We start from the raw sequence: 21,390 nt of genomic DNA, 5'->3' as shown, positions 1-21,390 counted from the left end.
TCTTTTCTGTCATGTATTCACTTGAATTTGCATTCGATAAGTAGACATTGATGTTAGACAGTAACTTAAGATTTTCTTGATTTTTAGAGATGTATACCAGTACATGCATTAAACATGATTGAAGTGTCTGTGTTCTCCTTTGTGTGTCTGTTTTCAGCAGCTTGTGTCAGTGAGAGCAAGCGTCAGGCGCTGCTAGCAAAACAACACAGTAGGTTTACCTAGTTTATTTTTCCTTTAATTCTACAACAATGTAATGCTCTTTAAAGTAAATCCAACAAAACAAAATATTCAGACTGAACAAGGAGCACTTGTTGTTACAGGAAATTGCTATGTACAGCTACACACTCCTCTGACAGACATGAGAAGGTTCAAAGTGCTTATCAAACATAAGGGAGGAGGAGAGAGAGAGAGAAAAAAAAGAGGAAAATCAAACAAAAGCATGAGTGATCCCTTTGTGAGAGACCCGTAATAAAACTGCTTGGCACCAGTCTCCACCAAAAGAGACACACACACACACACACACAGTCGCACCAATGCTCGATGCATTCACATGTACACACACACGTCGAGTGATTACTGGGCCGTTGCAGTGATGCCTCTGTCAGCGTGAGTGAGGAAAAATACAACATATGCAAGAGAACTTCTTGGGAGGAAAAAGAAAAAAAGAAAAGATAAAAAAAAAAAAAAAGCACAGCAACGTGTGGTAAGTGATGCCCGCGTTAGCAGACCCTCCCACACACATCCAGCCAGAACTCTCCACAGCACCAGCTCTCATCACGCTCCTCACAATACTGAACAGCACGGCACACTTTCAGTTTTCAGCTTTATTTTGATGCACTCTGTGGCAGTGTCTACTTAAATGTGCAAAAAATAGCCTTTTTTTTCTTCTTTTTTTTTCCTTTTAGACAATTCACATTCATGGATTGTTGAACAAGACAAGCTTGGTGCCCCACATGCCGGTGATGGTGGTGAAAATACAGAGTGAGAAGTCATGCTGCCAGTGTGTCTGCAGGGAGTGAAAGAGCTCATGAAGGGAAATAACACATCTCACTCAGCCATCTTTTTAAGCTTGCAGTCTTTCGCGAACGTCTGACTGTATTTTTAAAAAGTGTTGGCAAACATTTTCTTTCGAAATTACTTCCAGTTAAAATCTCTACATGTTACGAGGAAACTGATTTGAGTCAAAACTATTTTTACATTTGTTGCACATTTAATGCCGGTCAAATAAACAAACATTTGGAAAGGTGATGCCTCAGTCATGTTGCCATGGCATCACTGGTTCAAGTGCTTTTGTAAATCGTACATTTACAGAAGTGACAGAATCTCATCTGTGGGGGGCAAACAACTTATTTTTTTCCCCTCTAATTGAAAGACTAAATTTTGAGCTGTTCAATTAAACACCACTTCTACAGGAGGGCAGTGAGAAAAACAAACACTTCAAGCCTGTTGTTGTCCTGACCCCCTTAAACCTTAAACAGCAGCTCCACCGCACGCTTCAATCACCTGCTGATTCTGCCACTACGTTTATAGCCAAACTTAGGATCAGCAAAACAGCACCAGCATGATTCAAAAGTATCACGTTGTCAATCACGGTTCACACAAATTGATGCATATCCTCCGACAGTATGAATTTTGTCATCCTGTGTGGCGAACCGCAGCGACTATCTGGCACAAGTGGGCTCGCTGCTGTCATGACAAGCTGAATGAGGAGGAGTAGTAAGATTGGCAGTCTCAACAACAAAAATGATCGTTATGAAGCTAGTCTACGCTCGTGTGCTGTACCCTTAACGGAAAAACAGATTCTCAATAATAAAAATAAAAGGCCATTCTCGACAATGTGAATCTGAAAAGCGCTCAGCAACTACAAGCTCAGTGTGAGTGTGTGTGTGAATGTGTGTGCATGAGCGAGTGTGAGTACAAAGTAGAGGTAGTGTTTGTAGATGGGTTTGAAGTAGTGTGTGTGTGTATGTGTGTGCGTGTGTGTGCGTGTGTGGGGGAGGGCTTTTATTTTGGGTTCAGGCTGCTTGTTTTGGACCACTGTTCTCTCAGTGCATAGACGTCTCATTGGCTACAGACACACTTTTTTTTTTTGTATCATTTTGATGCTAGATGACACCTCTGACTTTTCACTCCCTTCCCCTCTCGTTATCAGGTAATCATTACATCCACACATCCCGCTGCAATTGGCTAATACAAAATATCCTGAAATGACGAGCATCGCCGCAGCCACCGTTCAGAAGCGCCTCTCTGTCCCTGTCTCAGAAACACTGATTATCCTGTGGCAATTGAATTGTCTGGATTTTTTTTTAACAGCAATCCAACAACAAAACCTTAATAAATAAAATCCAAGTAATGATCGCATTTAAAAGGGAAAACCACTGCAGCATCAGAACAGGACACCCTGCTTCTATATTTTAAAAAAAAAAAAAGAAAGAAAGAAAGAAAAAAAAAGCACCTGTCATCTTCAACAGGCTGTGAAATGTAAGTGTTTTTCTGCAATTAACAACATAAGAAAACGAGGAAATAAAAAAAAGTTTTTGGTGACTAATTAAGTGCGCCACTATTCAAGGATTCTATACATTTGTCTTAAATGCTATATAGGTATCTGAATATATTATTTTATTCATTTATTTTACAAAAAAAATGTATTAATGTGTGTGCAAGGAGGTCATTGAATGGGTGTGAGGCAGAGTGGGCGTCTCCGTGAAGCGTCTCTGACAGATTTCATGTGGAGTTACAGACTTTTAGGCCAAAAGCCCTTTTCTGCTGCCGCTGCTCTCCATGTTTCAGCCTATCAAGGTGGAAATCAAAAACGCAGTAATATAAATGACACTGAGTTGCCTTTAAAAGTTGACGGCAGTGTAAGATTCACACCTCCACTTCTGATTTCCACCAGAGGACTGAACAGAGAGCGAGACGTCCAGCTCCCAGTGCCTGCTGGGTGAAAAATAACAAAAAAGGGGGCTGCTGCTGTGAGTGAAGGGCATGAAGGTATGGCTAACAGGCGAGATTACACAGTCAGTCAGTTCACGTAGGGCACAAACAACCTGCAGCTCGTCTGTCGACTGACACAAACTGACAACGCCACAGCACATCAGTTTACACTCCTAGCAGACGAGTAATAACAGTCTATCAGCATGGAAGAGCCGAGCGGCCGTCAGCTCTTAAAGGGTTGGATAGTCAAAGCCTTTCCTCTAACTGGTCCTGCTGTAAGACTTTTACAAGGGCATTAAAAAAAGCAAACAATAATTTACTGTCCTCACCGTGGGTTGAGAGAAGTACTGCAAACAACCAGGGTGTTTGGAGAAAGTAAACGACATCTTAAACATGCCAACAGCACTTTTGTTAACATAAAGGTAGACAAAGGAGTCCAGAGTCTCCCATCTGCACTCTGCACTGAACCTCAGCTGAACACAAACTTAAAACTGATGGTTCATTTTTTTTCTCCTCTATTTTGTACTTTATATCAATGAGCTCTTTGTACTTTCTGTATATACACAAATGTTTGTGCCCGTCTGCATGAAAAGCTGATAACCAAACAAAGCACGTAAATCTACTCAGCTGAGGTTCAGCCCACAGTATGTTAAAGGGTCAGTTCACCCAAAACACTATCAGAAATAATGACACTGTAGGAATGGATCATCGGATCAGATATTCAGCATTTGTCTGATTATGGGCATCATTTTTTTTATGAACCAATTCCTGACAAACTGAATTAATGATAGAATGTGCTACTTTGCTCTGATGCAGCTGTCTCTACTGTTAGTCTCCAGTGCAGAGCTGCGTTACGTAAAGAACTTGCGCATTAGAAATGATGTTATTCTGAATTTTGACACGAAGATATTCAGTTTTATTGTAAATGTAATGGTTTCAAATATGATCTCCTTGATTACTACTAATAACCTGAAAAACCCTATCAGTTGATCTGTGCTGGAAAGAGATGTGACTGTCATATATTTTAGGGAGCACAACTGTATAAACTCCTCATGTCAGCCACATCATCCGGTCTGGAGACCACAAACTTGGGAAATGTCAAATCCTGCACTCTTTGTAACCGAGCTGTCCCACAGCCAGCCATCTCTGCTGCTTAGATCTTTAGACTTCCTCTTTAAATGTGTCTTTTGAAAAGTGTTTGTAAATGTGATGCTAAATCCCTGCAGCACCACTTTAAATGTCATTTGTCAGCGCTCTGAGCTACAAACATCAGTTAGTTATTTCATAATTGAATAGTCACATAATTGAAAATTAACTGATAATCAGTCAAGCAAAAAATACCTCTCTCTGCTTCAAGTTTCGGCAATGTAAAATATTCTGACTTCTCATTCATGTACGCTACTGAACTGAACTTCCTTTCACTTTGGATTTGACTTCTTTGAACACAATGGCCACATGTAACTATTTTCTGACATTTTACAGAAAAAAGATTAAATAATTAACTGACAACATGACTTGCAGACTAATGCGTAAAGACAATAACAGTGCAGTCTTAATGCAATTCATTACTGTGGAGGCAGCAAGAACCTAAGAAAAATAAATGTAGACACATTAGTAGGTATCACCAGAGCTAAATGAAGAACTATGATTTCTACATGATTTGTGTGAACTGACCCTTTAAGTTTTCCTAAACAGCATTTGTGAGCTTCAGCTCAGTGTCTGGACATCTCTACTGCTGAGGGAGAGTCTCATGATTGCTTCCTCGTCAGTGCTGATGTCATAGCCTCCAGGCTGGGAGATGATGGTACTGAGAGGTTTGATGAGAAACCTTGATGAGCAGGGAAATGATTCAATAGACCAAAGTCCTCCAGGAGACTTCAGCAAACACAGTGAGACGACCTTCTCTGCCTGCCTGGTCCAAGGCACCAGGATGTCCATTCTCACTCCTCTGTCCTTGGAGTGCAGTTCATCACTGCCACAAACCCTCTGTGTGGCCTCTCTCACACACTCACCCACCCCTGTGCACACCCACCGTTCAGAGCGCTCGGCATCTCGCCAACATGTCACCTTCCATATATACACATGAAATTCCATATCTGCAGCACACACACACACAAAGTACATGGGACATTCTGTGTAGCTCCTGTGCTCTTCAGCAGTGCGCCTGTGTCAGCGGCTGGCGGCTCAGCCCGACTCCCCTCCATCCCGCTCCTCTGAGCCTCAGTTGGAGCTGGCTGTGATGGGTTTCTCCAGCTCCAGGTCCAGGGGGGGCGAGCTGAGCTGGAGGCTGCTGTAGCAGGTCTTACAGACACGGCTGGGCTCGAACAGCTGCTGGCTTGGCACTGGGATCTTCTGGTCACAACAGCTGGCGCAAAACACGTTACCGCAGTTCCTGTGGGGGGACAGAGAGATCAGCGGGGGGTCTGACACAGAGCCTCTTTCCACCTCCAGTTACCATGCGTCTCCTTGGCAGATCGTGTTAAATTACAGTTGACAGCCTGTTCGTTATACATTCAAAAACTGGGTTTGCCTGATTTGAATGTTGTTGAGTGGTGATGATTTGAGACGAGCCTGGATGTTAATTTATTCAGAGTTGCAGTTCCTGTCAGCTCAACGTGCAATAGTGTCAGCTCACAGACTGTTACCTGGATGATTATTTTTCAAGACTTTTCAAGCTAAAACCACATACATCAACTTTTTTTTTTAAGAGTTCCTACATAATAATATTGCTATAATTATGATTTTAGAAACAACTAATCAAGATCTGCATAATTATCTACCATCTATTCCATTAGGCTATAAATTAAAACAAAAAAAGTTCAGAACAGAGCAAATCCAAAACTGAATTTGGGATACTAAGAACAAAATAAGTTATCTAACTGAATGTCAACATTCTTGCCTTTATTTTTTTTCTTAAGATTTATCGCATTATACCTTCTTTTTATTGTACAACAGACATTTTTAAGCTCTCTCTCTGTCTAGCCATTGTTGTGCTATTTCCATAGAGGTGCAAGACTTTATATTGCAGTAAAAAAATGAGGGTTAATTCACATTTTGCAGGAAACTAGTCATTTATTTCATTTTTACTAATTATTATCCTTAATAGAAGATCTTAGAGAGAAGGCTGATTACATGTTCAGATTAGGTGTGATTGGGTGATTATTCTGTTAAAAATATAAGAATAAGGAAAGTGAAATTATACATTTCTGTCACTGTAAACAAATGCCCTGAAATCACAATAATTTCCATATTCCCTAGCCTGTGTTTTTAAAGTGTTTGGACTACGTAGTCACTCCTTGTTCGCACTGTTGACACTAATCAGCATATTAAATCATTAGCACGTATGTTGCCTTTACAATATCAGTGTTGATATTCAACATTATTTAATCTCAGATTACCAAATAAAACCTGCAGGACACGAATCGAACGTAAAAATGAGGCTGATTCAAAGCTGACCATTTGTGACGCAGGATAAAACAGGTGGAAAGAAGGAATGAGAGTTGTGAGCAAACCCCGCTCATCCGGTTCACAATTCAACCCTACTGTGATGTTTCACTGCATGCCAGCTTAGCAGAGGTGCTCCAACACACAGCAGTGATAACTTATTTTTCAGCCCATAAAAACACCATCACTGGACAAGAAGGCAGGTCACACTGGAGGTTTCAAAGACCCATGCTCAAATTCAGATGTAAGGCCATGCTCACACAATGACACATCAATTGGTTCCTTTTACCTGCCTGTACTCACCCTGAGCAGAAATATTTAAAAACCAACATCTAATTCTCTCTGAGTCTGCAGCGTTTTGCACCACCGTGTGGACTCAGTAGCCTCCAATACCATGCTGTGCTGCTGGGAGGTGAGATGCAGGGGGCTGGTTCGGGGCAGCATGCTGCCAGGATGTGTGTTGTGGGTGGGTAGGTAGGTGAATAGGTGGGTGGGGGGGCAGGGTGCTGATGTGGTGCTATGGTAGGAGGAGGGTCGATTTTGTCGTCCAGGTTTTCACTTTTAACATGAAATAACCAGTCCTCGACCAATCACAGCACTGACAGCACCGTGCTCACAGTCACAGCCAATCAAAAAACCGCTGAATGGAAACACACTGCCGCTGCAGGACGCACAAGTAAGTCAATAAAATCTCAGAAATGAAAAGAGATTTCCCTTTGAAGTTGCTAAACAGAATGAACCCAGATGCAGCAGGTAAGTAGGGGAAGGGGTTGGCTGGGGTTAGGATTAGGAGGAGGGAGGTGCAGCGATGCCAGGTTAAGAGGGTGGAGGGTGGGGTGGGACAAGGGAGCAGGATCTCACCAGACCTCCTGGACAGGCTCTCTGCCACTGTAGAGGAGGAGAGGGGCAGAATATGGATAAGAGCTGCCTGAACAGTGGAGAAAACATCACACTCTAAAACACACATCCTGCTGAAGATGTGTGTTAAAAGTGACGGCCTACACTGGCAACTACACATTATTGTGTTTACAACTGAACATTCGAAATTATTCCAACTCCAATTTCACCCACTCAGTAGTTAACGTGATCCAACCGGCCACAGAGAAAAGCAAGTAACGAGTGGACAGCAGTGATATGAGGGAATGATAACACCAGACCAAATACCAGCAGCTGATGGAATGAGACAGAAAGCTACAATTCACCAAATTAAACTCATCCTGATCCTTCTAAACAGCCGTGTGTGGGCACATCAGGTCAGTTAATAATCCAACCATCAACTATTCCCCAAGTCAGGCGACAGTTTACTTGTCACAGAGAGTATGAGTAAAGCAGTGAAAACAGCTGTATGGGCTTAAAATCCTAGCTTAAATATTGCGCTACAAACTGCATGTCTGAATGTTTACCACACAGGGAGGGTGTAATAAGGAGAAAGGAAAGGAGTAATATCATGGGATATGTGGCAATCTGCATTTTTACATCCATACTACGAGCCTACAAGTCAGGATATCTTGGATTCTGCTACATCAAGATGGACCTGGATGCAGGCAAGATCTACATTTAACAGGAAATCACGTGATCTCAGCAGCAGAAGTCTCCTTCATGTCATTTGTTTGCATCAACATCTGCATTGTATGTCATTTTTTACATGAGGAAGATTTTACAGGAGTCGGGTGCAAGGATCTTTTAAAAAGTTCAGCAGCTTTTCTATGGTTTTATTCAATGCTGGCCATCAAATATATCAAAGACTTCAGCAAGTGTAGGTATAGATTTGAAAAATATTTATACCCATTAAATGAATCCTTACTTTAAATCAGTTTAAAACAGATGCCGTACTGTTGAGTACAAACTGTTCTAATAATGTTACATTAACTCACTGATGGGCAGCAGGGTTTGGCTGTTAAGATGCTCAGTCTGATTTATGCTTGGAGCTGTAGTGTCACACGCAGCCTGGCTATTAGCACAACTAACCACAGAAGTGCAGGGCCTGCTGGCTGGATCACTGTCCAGGAAACTACCTCCTAATGTCTGCTGTGTGTGTTACTGGGTTACAAGGAATGATTAGATCATTTGCTAACTATATTTCAGATTACCATCCGAATCCTGACGGCCAAAGAACAAAAGCAGTGTAGCGCAAAGGTGACCACTGGCCAGAAGGAGACACTTTGAACCCAACAGATACGTAACTATTCTGATTCAGAACTGTGTCGCTTGCTGATATTCTGAAGTTTAAACTTTGTTAGCACTTTCAATCATTTTTATGGATTGAAATTTCTGTGATAATTTTGACTCGAAAAATACAAGATTAACACAGAAATTCCTGTAATTTTGATTTTGACAACAGAGGATACAATTAGAATTCAAAGAGTCACCAACTATCATCAGCAGCTCACAGGGTCATCCAGTCAGGCATAGCCTATTCACGTAGTTTAATAAACAGTTTGATAAATAAATTAGATTTAAACCTTACATAAAACATTAGAAAGGATTCCTAAATTAATTTTATATTGGCACATCTATTTGAATCTGTCATAGTTGCAAATCTATTGCATAAAGCTATAAAGGGAGTCAACTGACTTTTAATCCAATCTAAGAGAACAAACAAAAAATATCCCAAGAAAACACTACACAAAGAAGGTCAAATTCCACTGAGGTCAAATGTTTTCCTGCCAACTGTGAAGGTCTATGTAGTGTCTGCATCCAGGGACTCTTGATTACATCAGTTTGAACCATTTTTTTTAACAAGTCTCATGCATGTCCCACTACTCCATACAAAGTGCAGTACTAAAAGAGAACAGGAAGGAAAAGTTTACACTGAGCACTAAAATGCTTCTTGTGCCATCTCGGATCACCCTAAGTACAAGAATGCAAGAAGTTCATTCTGAGCCGGAGAGGAGCATGCTTCAACAGGTCAAACGCCTCAACAAGACAGACAGGAGTGTTTGACAGCAACTGAACGTTTAAGGTTCTGCAGCTGGACAAAGTTTGGTACTTACCTGCAGTGATGCTTCCTGGTGGCGAGCCAGAACCTGCTCTCACAGCCGTAACACTGGGCTGCCAAGTGATCAGGGTACCAGCGAGTGACCTGCAACATACAGACCAGAGTCAGTTTACAGGCCTCATCTACAGGCCGACAAACACCATCTGCCATTTCTGGAATAGAAAAATGCTTCCTACAAACAAGTACAGTCTCTGCTTTAATAGTTTTTTTCCTTCGCTCCATGGTAAATATAATGAGGTCAGTGTTACTGCTCACCTCAGTATCCTGCTTGTCCACCTGCTCCCAGCTGGCCTCAGAGAAGAGCTCTGTGCTGCAGCGCGACAGACAGTTTGGGTCTTGGTTGTACTCCGAGTCCGTCATTGAGGTCTGTATGGACGGAGACTAAGATGATCACAGTCAAGCTCATCGTAACCGCTACTATTACTAGTTACAACTAGGTAGTGAACAGATCAGAGGGTCAGTCAGTATGAAGGTCAGACTTTTAGTATCTTACCACTTCGTCTCCCATGTCTCCGTTGATTCTGTGGGATCCGGCGTGCTGCTGATTCTCCAGGCGGCTCCACAGCTCCTGCACTTGCTTCTTCAAAGTCTCCACCTCCATCTGGTGTCCCGCCTCGATCTGCCTCAGCCTTTGCTGGATGGCATCTGTGTGCAGGGTCAGCCCGTCATCATCCAAGTGGCTACGGGACGGCTGCTCCGGGCTGATGGCTGCTCGACCATGCAGGGCGTGGCACCACCTGTGCTGAGAGCAGCTGCCCCGCGGGTGGAGAATCAGGGAATTGCAGCTTACTAGGGATACCTGTCGACTCAGAGGGGCCCGCTCCCCATTCCCTTTGGCCCAGTGAGGTCCTCCGCAGGGATCTCCATCTGTGCTGTCACCATTACAAAGCCCATCCCTGCTAAGGTCAGCACTCGCAGACTGAAAGGCACTGACAGAGGGTCGCTTGCAGCCCCCATTTAAAGTTCTGATAAAGCCGTGCTCACCAGTTTCCAGCCCTTTTTCCTTTCTGGAGCAGGGCACCTGGCTCCTGCTGTCAGTGCAGGGCTGTCGGTTCAGACACACAGGCGGCTGTGCTGGGAGCTCCAGCCTGCTGCAGGCTTCTTCAGTTAAAGTCTCTGTTGAGCTCTCCATCAGTGAGGCTCTCTTATCCAACTGCTCCACCGGTTCAGACACACCGTGGTCAGATTCAGAGTCCGGAGAGTTCTCCTCATCTATGCCCAGCTCTTCAGGTGACCTGTCCACAAAGCCGTTAGTTATAGTTCTGTGGGCTGCAGGCTCCTCTGGCTCACCTAAGCTGGACTCACTAGGTCCATGTGCAAGCTCCTCCGGTACAGAAGAGTTCTCTACATTCTGCTTCACTACATCTTCTGATGTCTGAGTCACCTCAGTTGCTTGTTGATCCAGCTCATCGTCCTTCTGTGTGGGCAGAGTGGGAGAGTCCCCATCCTCCTCATTCTCCATCACACCATTTTCTGGATGGTGACCATTAGTAAATATTTCTTGCTCAATCTCAGGTCTGTCTGCCTTTGTCAACTGATGTTCCTCCTCAACTTTTGCTTCTGTCTCCACCTCTGTGTCACCAGTATTGATAACTTCAGAGACAACAGCACTTCCCTCTTTCTGAACATCAGCTCCTGCCTCCTCCTTCGTGGCTTCCTGAAGAATGTTCTCCATTTGGCCCTCGGCCACACCCACTGCCACAGAGAGCTCCGCCTCCTCTGCTTCCTCTCCTGCTAGGTTCACAGGAGCTCCCTGCCTGAGTTCAGCCTGTGAGTTCTGGGACTGTGGGCTGTCATCCAGTTCAGAGTCCGGTCCATCTGGATAAGGCCCTACTCCGTTGGGCCGAACCTCCTGATCCTGGTTTCCCCCTCCCTCAGGCCCCACTGCCATGTTGAGCTCCAGAGAGCGCCGGTGGTCCTGCCACTTCTCATTGAGGCTCGGGTCACTGGAGCGGCGGTTGGGAGCCAGCGAGCTTCCCAGCTCACATGCACTGGGCAAGTTGTCAAAAGAGCGAGTCTTCGTACGTCTGCGCGGGAAACGAGAGAACAATTAGGCACAGAAACAGCATTTCATTACACAACAATGACTCAGTATGTTTGACACCCTGTGATTCAATTTGAAGCTGTACACATAATTATAAAATGTTTAGTTCACAAATCAATACTGTCAGTCTCATCAAAACAAGAAAAATGCAGCACAAACATAATGAAAGAGGAACATTCAGACTTTGTCTCTCTAACTCAGAGCTAGATCCTATAAACTCTATCAACATGAACTTCCTGTTACGCCTCCATGATGTTATGACTGTCGTGAGACATGAGATAAGGAGAGCATAAAACAGTATCTGTGAGTGCGGAAGCCTGAGCAGAGAAAAGTGTCAAAGCAGTGGAGTTGAAAGGCCGGGCCCCTCTGGCTGTGGGAGTCTCAACCTGTGTTTATCTTACATGAGGGAGGAAGAGAGGGGGGGTCGGGTGCCAGCGCGCCAGGCTCACCTGCCCAGGGGCGCATCTTCCGGGTTGGCACCGGGCACAGGGTAGGGGGCACAGGAGTCATCGGATGGGGTTGTGGGAGAGGAGCTGGGTAGATAGACTGCTGTCCACAGCATCAGGTTCCGCACGTGACACACTGGGTGAAGAACCTGCAACAACAGCTGAAAACTTAACACCCGAATATAATCAAAGGCAGGAAATTACAAATAATAGCAACAAAATGATCTAGAAGCACATCTGTAAAGTGTAAACTTCAAAAAATAAAACTAGAACACAAACATCAGAATGCAATAAGTTCCAAGTATGTAGTTTTTCCCTCAAGCTGGGAGAATACTATTTATGGCACACGGACAAAAAAAATACAAACACAAAACAACAGTAACCACAAAAATGCAATTCTCAGAAGGGTGTGAAAAGACCTTTAAATCAAGTTTTAGATCACAACAATTAGCAATAAATCTAAAGAAACCTTGTGAAATATATTTTTCTTTGGCTTATTCTTCCTGTAATGCATCTAAGGCCATGCTGTCAGGACTTTGAAAAAATCCAGACATAAGGAAACTAGATTCCATGGTTTCAGGTTGAAAAATGTATTTCTGTGCTTTGCCTAGCTAAGCTTTAGCTAGCTTTGTAAAAAAAAAAAACAAACAAAGAAAACTTCATACATGCTTTAGAAAATGTTTTGTTCGGTTAATTGCTTCAAAAATTTACACATTTTTAAGGGAAAATCTAAATAACCAGAGCTTGCAGTGCTCAAAGTGCATGACAGACGTACAGTCTCTGAGTGTGAGGAGTACAACATGTTCCTCAGTGTGCGGTTGGCTGGTCTGAGCAGTGACCAGACTGAGCAGGTCCTCTCCTGAACGTGGCGATCCTCCCTCTCCTTACCACTGTTACACAGGAAGGTGCCGAACAAACAGGAGTAGGTGTGCTGCACCAGTTTTACCTGTGAACACACACAAACACATACACACTCTGACATGTACAGACTTGTATACGCATTTCAGGTATGGTAAGTGTAGAGATGAAAAGAAGTTTCCTCGTTTGACTTCTGAACACACCCATTAAGATAAATGCATATTAACATCTCAAACTGGAAACTGAATGTGAATAGACTTTAATGAGAGACGTGTTATTTGCACACCTGTACCTTAAAACATTCTGAAGTGCCTACTGTAAGGATGTGAGCAAAATCACACTTCAACCACCAAACTTGTACGTACCAGGAAGGCCTCATTAAACTCAAAGGAGCACGGGAATTGCCTCTGCAGCTGGTGGACACAGTCCAGCCACTGCAGGAAGACAGGGCAGCGCTCGTTTAGGTCCTCTGAGTTTTCCCCGTGGCCACAGCGGTCAGCAAACTTATGGCCAAAGTCAAGCCATTCTGTCTCCACCAAAACCTGGAAGCCCTGTATGAAGACATTGTAATATCTTAGATTCAATTAAATGTTCTTATTAAAGCTGCATTGGAATGTTGGAAGGAAATATTCTCAAGGCAATATTCTCAAAAAAAAAAAAAAAAAAAAAGGGAAAAAGAAAAAGCCCAAGAGGCAGTAAACTAAACTAAAAGAAAAAAAGACCCGTTCTATACCTCAATAGTGCGATAGTAAGGGTCCAGCAGCAGCTTGGACAAAGCAACAATCTGAGGTGTGCGGTCCCAGCCGTCAGAGCAGTGCACCAGAACGGGCCTGTGGTCTCGGTCCACAGCGTTGACCACCAGCAGGGCCGCCTTCAGCAGCAGGGACAGGTGCTGCAGCCACTTGGTGCTCTCCAATGCAGAAAGCCAGCTGTAGACAGCAACAGAACACAAAAATCAGAGGCCGTTGTACATCTCAAACACAAAGTGATAATACACATTTTATGAAGACCAGTACATCACGTTTAGCAGTGCCACGTATCACAGCTCTGTTCAAAGGATTAACAACACAATCAAACAAAATGGTACAAATCCTGTAAGTCATCCAGTTATCAATAAGCTGATCAAACAACCTTTTTTTTTTCACACATTTGCAATATTAAATAGTAATTTGGTACGTAATTTTTTAAAATAGTGATTACAACCAATTTCAGCAACCATTTCAAGTAAGCATGCTCTGCTAAACCCATTGTGCATGACCTACTCAACACGAAACAACAGAAACACAAAGTAAACGGCAGGCAGGTAGAGTTCTACAGAGATGTTCTGCATCGATTCCCAAGATCAAAAGAGAGCTAAAGAAGACCATTTCATCAGCAGCATGACTCCAGCTGAATGACAGTGTACTTATCAGCTGGACGTAAAAGCCGGCAATTGTTTACTAACATGTTTACAATAACTGTACAAGCCAGAGACATGGTGACAGTTGTATGGTGGTGTTTTTTGGATGCTTTTCTGCCTCATAGTGGCTAAATTGATTAATGCAGTTTGAAATCCTGGTGTTTTGCAAAGTTCAGAAAATTACTGTTTGGTTAAGGGTCACATAATACTTTAAAATATTATATGATCAGTGGGATACATGGATACACCCTGACCTACATCAATTATGAGTAAATATTCCACTTGTCTTATCTTATCTGGGTTATTATTCTAAGTACTGTGGGATTTTTATTGTCTATAAACTTGAAGGGTCTGTGAGCGAGACAGACAAGTCTTTGACAAAACTCTGACTTTCGAATTTTGAAGCTTAAAAGTTAAGTCTTTCAGCAGCCATGCTTTGTATTCTTATACAAATTAGGTTACAGTTTTGAAAACGTCACAGAAATAATGACAAAATGGTCGCAAAATGCTGTGTTTAGCAAAAACGCAATAAAGTCTCTGCAAAGGCCCCAAGTAATAATCAAATAAAGAAGGCCCACAAATACAAATGTACACACACTGTATGACCCAAATAAACATGCTGGGCTAGGATCCAGGGTGAAGAGGATTTTTTTGAACTCTGTTTTTTGTCTTCTGATTTGATTTCCTAACCACGTTCAACAATGTTCTCTTAAGCCAGCACGATTCAATTACAAATCATTGTAGCGTCAGGTCTGGGAGTGCAGATGGAAAGAGATCCTCTGCTTGGGGTTGGGCCAGACTTTCTAAATCAGGCACAGATGTATGGCCAAGGCCAAAACACAGCTGTGATTACTAGTTACCTCCAGTTACTACAGCAAAGCTTGGGAGCTTTGGGTTTAACAGTTTTAGCCTGTAGTGTTTTGGAGTTATTACTAAGGAAATTTAGAGGCACTGCTGGAGGCATAAAAAACATACTTGGCTGGATCAGGCATCTGAGTACAGAGGAAACGCAGAGACTGGAAACTCTTGCGGATGGAGTGGATGTTAGCCATTCCCATGAACACCACCTCACAGTTGGGATAGTACTCTGGAACAGAAGGAAAACAATTGTGAAAAAAAGGATAAAACAAAAACTGGTGGAGGTTTTAATTTTAGCATTGAAAACAATCGCATTTGCGGTGTACTGAGCTCCTGAATCCACAGCACACATTGACCTAATTCTGCTTGTAACCAGGGACTGAGCAGGCGAGACCTACCTGGGCATTCACAGCCTCCCCCCTTGGCCCTGTTAGCCACAGCAGCAGCATAGGACCTGGCATCCAGGATCAGTAACTTGTGGGGCTGGATGGCCAACGTCTCCACCTCTGAGCTGTTGGTCATGGAGGATTCTGACAGACACACAAAGAAAGAAAACTCTACAACTCAGGATGTATGGTTTGGTTGAGATCATTACTATGATCAAAAACTGCCAATAAATAATTTTGATGTGAGTAAGACGCATTCAGGCACATCATACCACCAACATTTGACAAAAGAAGTGACTATGTCTGTGTGTTTGTGTAAGCCTGCTGTTTGAGACAAGCCCTGACAGGTCAGATTGCACAACACTGTCTGCTGTAATTTCATGCAGATAGCAAGACCTCAAAGTGGAAATATCTGTGAGAGGTGGTAGGTGTGTATTCAGCTGAAAGTGTGTGTTTGTGTGTGGGCGTGTACACCAAATAACCGAGTGGAGCACTCTGCCATCTCTTACCAAAATCAGTATCAGGCAGGTCTGAGCCGTTGGTGTAGTTGCCATTGGAGAGGTGTTTGCGGGAGCTGCTGTCCACAGCGCAGGCCTTGGCGATGGACTGGACCAGGTGTTCATCATCAGCATTCCTCCAGCCCCACCAGCTGACCTCTGGTTGGCCACAGCGGGCAATAACAGCTCCTGTGCTCAGGTGCCTATGTGAGGGACAACCAGAGAGAAGTTAGCCAGAGTGCAACATTATTATTTTATGACAAGCCAATGCTGCTTATTTTAGCTGGGCTACAATCTTATTATTGAAAGGAAATGGCATTCACTGCTATCTACAGTACACGTCCTACAGCAAGATAGCGATATAGCCTATGCCCTAGATAAGACAACATTTATCCATTATTAATTTCTCTTGCACATTACAACATAAACCATCAATTGAATAGCATGTATAACATCACAAAATTGTGAAAATGACCATTGCAATTTCTGAAGGCTAAGTTGAAAAATTAAACTGCTTCTCTGACAAAAGTCTAAATAAAAAAGTATTTAGCTTTACTGTCATATTAAGCAGACCAGCACATATTCTACTTTCAGAGGCTGGAACATGAATTTTACCTTTTGCTTAGAAAACACATAACATGCATTTAAGGGGCAAATTAAAAGGTAAAACATGAACCCTTGACCCTACAGTGAGTGGATCTGGTGGTTAAATCATTTTACAGCCACCAGGAAAAACTTTGTTGCATATTTATTTCAGGTGCTGTGACGCACAAACTGGCATAAAAAGTTTGCATTTTCGGTGCCAGTAGTTTTCCAAAACCAAAAATCAAAGCAACACACGAACCACAACTGACTAAAGTGCTATTGATGGTGGTGACACATTCTGAACAGAGGCAAAAAGAGAAGTTAAGACTGCAGGGAGTTTGTTGCTGAAATAGAAGCATAAACATTTTATCTGACAATAGTGTAATTTCCTTCACATATGCTTTTCATTTTTGTAGAACTGTCTGGTTTGGAAGAACCAAACACCAACCTATAAACCACAGCAGGAAACCTCTTCCAAGAGCGGAAGGCTGCCACATTTTCCAGCTCCTTGTCAGTGATCCAGGCGGGCACTAGGAGTTGCTGAGGATAGCTGGGGCAAAGCCTGGCAGGGGGAAGGGGCAGAGAGAGCAATATTAAACAAGGAGAGGGAGCACCAAAGGGCTGTGACGGCTCAACAAAAGTCTCTGTCTACAGACACCTAATCCTGGGCTGGCCCCTTATCTGCCCAGGGCGCAGCATCAATGGAGTACAATAACACAACCACCCAGTGTCTAACACATACACTGACTTGTGATGTGTGCCAACGAAAGCAAAGGATGGATCTATCTTCTAGCTGGGAGTGAAGGAAATCAACACAGCAGCAGTATCCTGAATGAAAGCAGCGTTTACCTGAACTTGCTGTTGATGTCAGATATCCTCCAGGCGTTTTGTGTGTCAAAGCCCATCCTCTCCACCTCATTCTTGAACCACGAGGTCACATGTTCACCTACAGAGAAAGCAGAGATGTCCGATAAGCCCAGAGTGGAGGAGGGGTTCTGCTAGGGTTATGTGAGGACATGTGGGAGACAGAAGGGTACCTGGTCTGCACAGTTCGCCATGTTGCTCCTTCTCACCAGCGTACACCTCCATGCACCAGGCGTGGAAGGCAAAAGAAAAGAGGTCTTCCAAGCGAGAGGGAGGGCGCAATACCACATTCAGGCGTTTCAACCATTCCTGACACTGCTCAAAGGTGGAGAACTGGCACCTGGGAATCAAATGTAAAGGCCGAAATTAAACAGTCAATAGGTACTCAAACAAAACAAAAAAACAGAAACAAGTAAATGCTTACTGAAAGTGTTATTCTTTGTTTGTGAAAAACACACAACTCCTTACCAAAGAGTAAATTACTATTTGTGCAGAGTTCTATAAATATATGGCAATTGCATTACAATCACATCACGTATGCTCTTCCACGGTTTCTAATAGTGTATTGCAAGTCGGGCAGCCCATTGGGTCTAAGTTGACAACAACAAGCCTCAAGCAGCAACACACTGAAAACGAAAAGTTTTGAAAAAAAATTGGATTGTGCAATCAGGCAGCCCTGCATGGTTCTTTCAGTGAATTAGACATTTTAATGACAATGTTACTTGTGCAAATGTTTCACCATAACAATTCTATCACAATTTTTCATATGCTATTTTTTTTTTTACTATTATTTTAGCACCATCGCAGCATCTTGGCTCAGCACAACCCAAGACAATTATAAACAGTTACTGGTTTTGGAAAATACAAACAAGCCAGAGCATTTTCCCCCCCTACAGTAAAAAGATGTTGATGTGCAGCCAGACCATTCTCCAGCATTGATACAGTGCTGTAGAGATAGGGCTAGTGTCTGACTACAGTGGGAAAATTCCAAATTAACTCTGTTGCTTTTTAGCTGTTATTACTTTTTTCTGTGGCATCAAATGATTCGAACAGAACAACAAATGTTTTCCCACATTTACACGTGAAAACACGATTTTAAATCAAGTTTCTGATACCTTAGACAAAAAGGAGAAACCGTTTCACTGATCATACCTTACGACTTTGCAGTCCTTACAGGTAACATGAAGCTGGAACATATCACGACACTCCACACTCTCAATGAGCTGAAGAGGGACCTGTGGAGCAAAAGAGAGAAAACATTTAACCCACATCCACTTTAACTCTGATGACACATGTAAATTAGCATCTCAGGTGTTCTCACACAGACTGACTGTAACACATGCTCAACACTATATATGTGTTGTATATTATTATCCACAATGCACCAACCAAACACGTGCAGCCAGTAGTGTGGTAGACTGCAACTGACAATCCCTGTAGTAAATTAGTAGTGGTCAACACAGTAATGCCATCATGCCAAGAATCAGCCGCATGTGCTGCAACATCACGTGTAATTAAAATATTTAATTGCGTAAACGAAAACCATCACTCAGCATTGTGCTAAAAATATACAAGTCACACAGATTACTTGTCCAGGTGCATTTCCATTAATTTTTCACATCACATCTTCCTCTGCTCTGTAAATATACATAATCCTCTTAACTCTGCATATGGGAGCACAAAAAGACTCAATACTAGATTCTGAAAAACTTGTACCTGCATTTCCGTTTTGGCTCAGAACTACAGTCTTATCTTTTATATAAGCAAATACCATCCAAAGTACAAAACTGTCATGTGCTTCTGACTTAAGAGCATACTTTGAATACTGCAGGGAAATACCTGTGCTGCTTTTGACTAAGCTCTGTTAATTAGTTAAGAGCACTTTTCAGCTGCGCAGTGGGCTTTTGTTAAAGGTGTGGCTAAAGCTGATGTTCACACACAGTCTGGAGCCATGCACAATCGTCAGTCATCAGCAGGTCAAGCTCCCAACACAAGTGCAATGACCAGGTTACAACAGTATGAAGATTTTGTTGATGTGTTACGAGGTTGGCAGCTTGAATGCTTTGTATGGACAGTTTTTTTTTCCCCAAACACATTTTTCATTGTGTCTTCTCTACTCCAACACCTCGTGTTTAATAGGATGAACAAGCAGGACTTTACTCTTCGAGGCACCAGCTGGTTAACAGACAGGCACACACAAAAATTATACAGTTAAGTCAAACACACCGTGCAGCTCTGCTGGGTACTTACTGACACCTCACAACAACAACTCTATCCAAAACAAAACAGAGAAAACAATAGTGAAAGTGATGCATGTCGATTTTAGACTACTTTCTGTCTTTGCACGGCTGCTATCACCACACATTCCGGATGTTGGTGCATCCTGCTGCCACAACTTAATTCCTGTCCTCCAATCTACATCCCCAATCTGGCCACCATCAAAATTCCTGGGCTGCTTGTTAACAGCCTCTTGCTCTCTCAGCACCTCCCACCCCCGATTTGTGAGCACTGACAGCCCTGCCATGTGATGCAGATGCCTTGTCGGAACGTCCAAATATGTATGTAGGAGAAGGTTGGCATTGTCTGACGTGAGCACAAGGAAGTGGTGTGTGAGCCAGGAACCAGAAGGTTGCTGAGTCCCAATTAAGCCCTGCAACACGTGACAAGAATCCAGTAGCAACAGAAAACAAACGCTCTGGTGGATACTCACACCACAGCCACTGAATGAACTCTATGCATATGAAAGACTTCAAGCAATGACGAACATTATCCATATTACATGGATGAGTTAGTTTTGAAACCAAATTTGAGTGCCCAACTTGAGCTTTCAATAAGACCATTAGGGATCATAAAGAACTGAAGACATAAAGAACTGCAGCCATTAGTAACATTTAACACATCTGTTAAGAACTTTGCTTAAATTAAACTGTCTAAATCTGGCAAAATTTGATTTTAATCAGGACTTAATCTTATTCTTAACCAACTTTTAGTATAGCTCAGTTTTAGATCATCTGAGCAAAAGACACACAAACAAACTGAAGGTCAATATTTAGCTATAGTTTCTATAGATAAAACTGGCAAAATTCTATATGTATGTATTGCAAACAAATCCATTTCAAAAAGGAAATCAAACAATGCAATGGTCCAGACTGCCCCAGTCTCTTTAAGGCTACATCTAGGCCAATATGTTTTTTTAAAACACTGTTTTAAGACAAGCAATTTCTGCCCAGATTAATGTTTAGTTTTGTTTCATAAATAATCTCCATGAATACAAACATGCTTTAAAAACATTATTCACACAGCAATATATAAAGCATATACTTCATATTTGAAGCTCTAGCCGGTATATTCAACTGCAGAAGAGTGTAGGATTGACTCCAAATGCACTACAATGACTTCATTGATCATTTTACTGAAGGAACATGTTAACCACTGCAGTGAGTTGCCTCATCAATGTCTTTCGAAGGCTATTGAAAAACCAGACAATGAGCATTGATAGGATTATTGCATTGTTGGTTTTCATGAGATTTATTGACATTAAGGAAAACATCAAATATGACTAGCCATTTCAATCCTTTAAAAATCATGAATGAATGTTATTTTCACAATTTTACATGGATAATTAAACTTTTTCAAGAGCAGGAAGTGAAACAACCAAAAGCTTTCTTTATGGCACATGATTTGTCATTGCAAAATGTAATTCCTCAAATGTCAGCAGCAGAGCAGCTTGGTGATCTGAACATAGCATATGGTTTTCCTAAGGCATCATGAGATAATAATTTCCTTTTCAAATGATGGCAAATACTTAAGTTGAGAGTAAAATATATATATATTAATATTCAAGATTTGCATGTAAATAGGTCTGGGGTAATCGACTGCATATACCAAAATAATACACAGTTTCAGGAGGGGAAAAAAGGATTCCAGGACCATTGCACCTGGGGCAGCACTAAGATCTACAAGCTATAGAACAAACTGCACACATTTTAATATATGTATGTGTTTGTTTATACAGAATGTGACTCTGGCTTGTAATAAATCACACTTTGCTAAATTTAAGTAGCCAGTCTAGCAGCA

At 42.4% G+C, this 21,390-nt stretch overlaps 1 protein-coding gene across 2 annotated transcripts in view; it reads right to left on the bottom strand.

Moving 5' to 3' along the window:
• Positions 1–209: 209 nt before the first annotated feature.
• The window catches only part of mtmr3 (myotubularin related protein 3), a 28,192-nt gene continuing 7,011 nt past the window's right edge, over positions 210–21,390 (bottom strand). Inside the window, exons 6-22 of one of the 2 annotated variants that reach the window (XM_008284163.1) lie at positions 19,564–19,584; positions 18,466–18,548; positions 17,487–17,653; positions 17,299–17,395; positions 16,898–17,011; positions 15,877–16,067; positions 15,380–15,511; positions 15,099–15,210; positions 13,458–13,653; positions 13,090–13,275; positions 12,642–12,812; positions 11,870–12,015; positions 9,870–11,403; positions 9,632–9,742; positions 9,372–9,460; positions 7,240–7,266; positions 210–5,326 (exon numbers count right to left, since the gene is read on the bottom strand). In XM_008284163.1, coding sequence (XP_008282385.1) covers positions 5,155–5,326; positions 7,240–7,266; positions 9,372–9,460; positions 9,632–9,742; positions 9,870–11,403; positions 11,870–12,015; positions 12,642–12,812; positions 13,090–13,275; positions 13,458–13,653; positions 15,099–15,210; positions 15,380–15,511; positions 15,877–16,067; positions 16,898–17,011; positions 17,299–17,395; positions 17,487–17,653; positions 18,466–18,548; positions 19,564–19,584 — 3,549 coding nt within the window. In that variant the 3' untranslated portion in view covers positions 210–5,154. The remainder of the gene's footprint in view (positions 5,327–7,239; positions 7,267–9,371; positions 9,461–9,631; positions 9,743–9,869; positions 11,404–11,869; positions 12,016–12,641; positions 12,813–13,089; positions 13,276–13,457; positions 13,654–15,098; positions 15,211–15,379; positions 15,512–15,876; positions 16,068–16,897; positions 17,012–17,298; positions 17,396–17,486; positions 17,654–18,465; positions 18,549–19,563; positions 19,585–21,390) is intronic. The other variant, XM_008284164.1, reaches the window with a different exon arrangement.

The sequence above is a fragment of the Stegastes partitus genome, unplaced genomic scaffold (assembly GCF_000690725.1).
Source record: "Stegastes partitus isolate 25-593 unplaced genomic scaffold, Stegastes_partitus-1.0.2 Scaffold349, whole genome shotgun sequence".
NCBI classification, from domain to species: domain Eukaryota; kingdom Metazoa; phylum Chordata; class Actinopteri; family Pomacentridae; genus Stegastes; species Stegastes partitus.
Note: the sequence above shows the minus strand (reverse complement) of the source record. Positions and strands in the feature narration are given on the sequence as shown.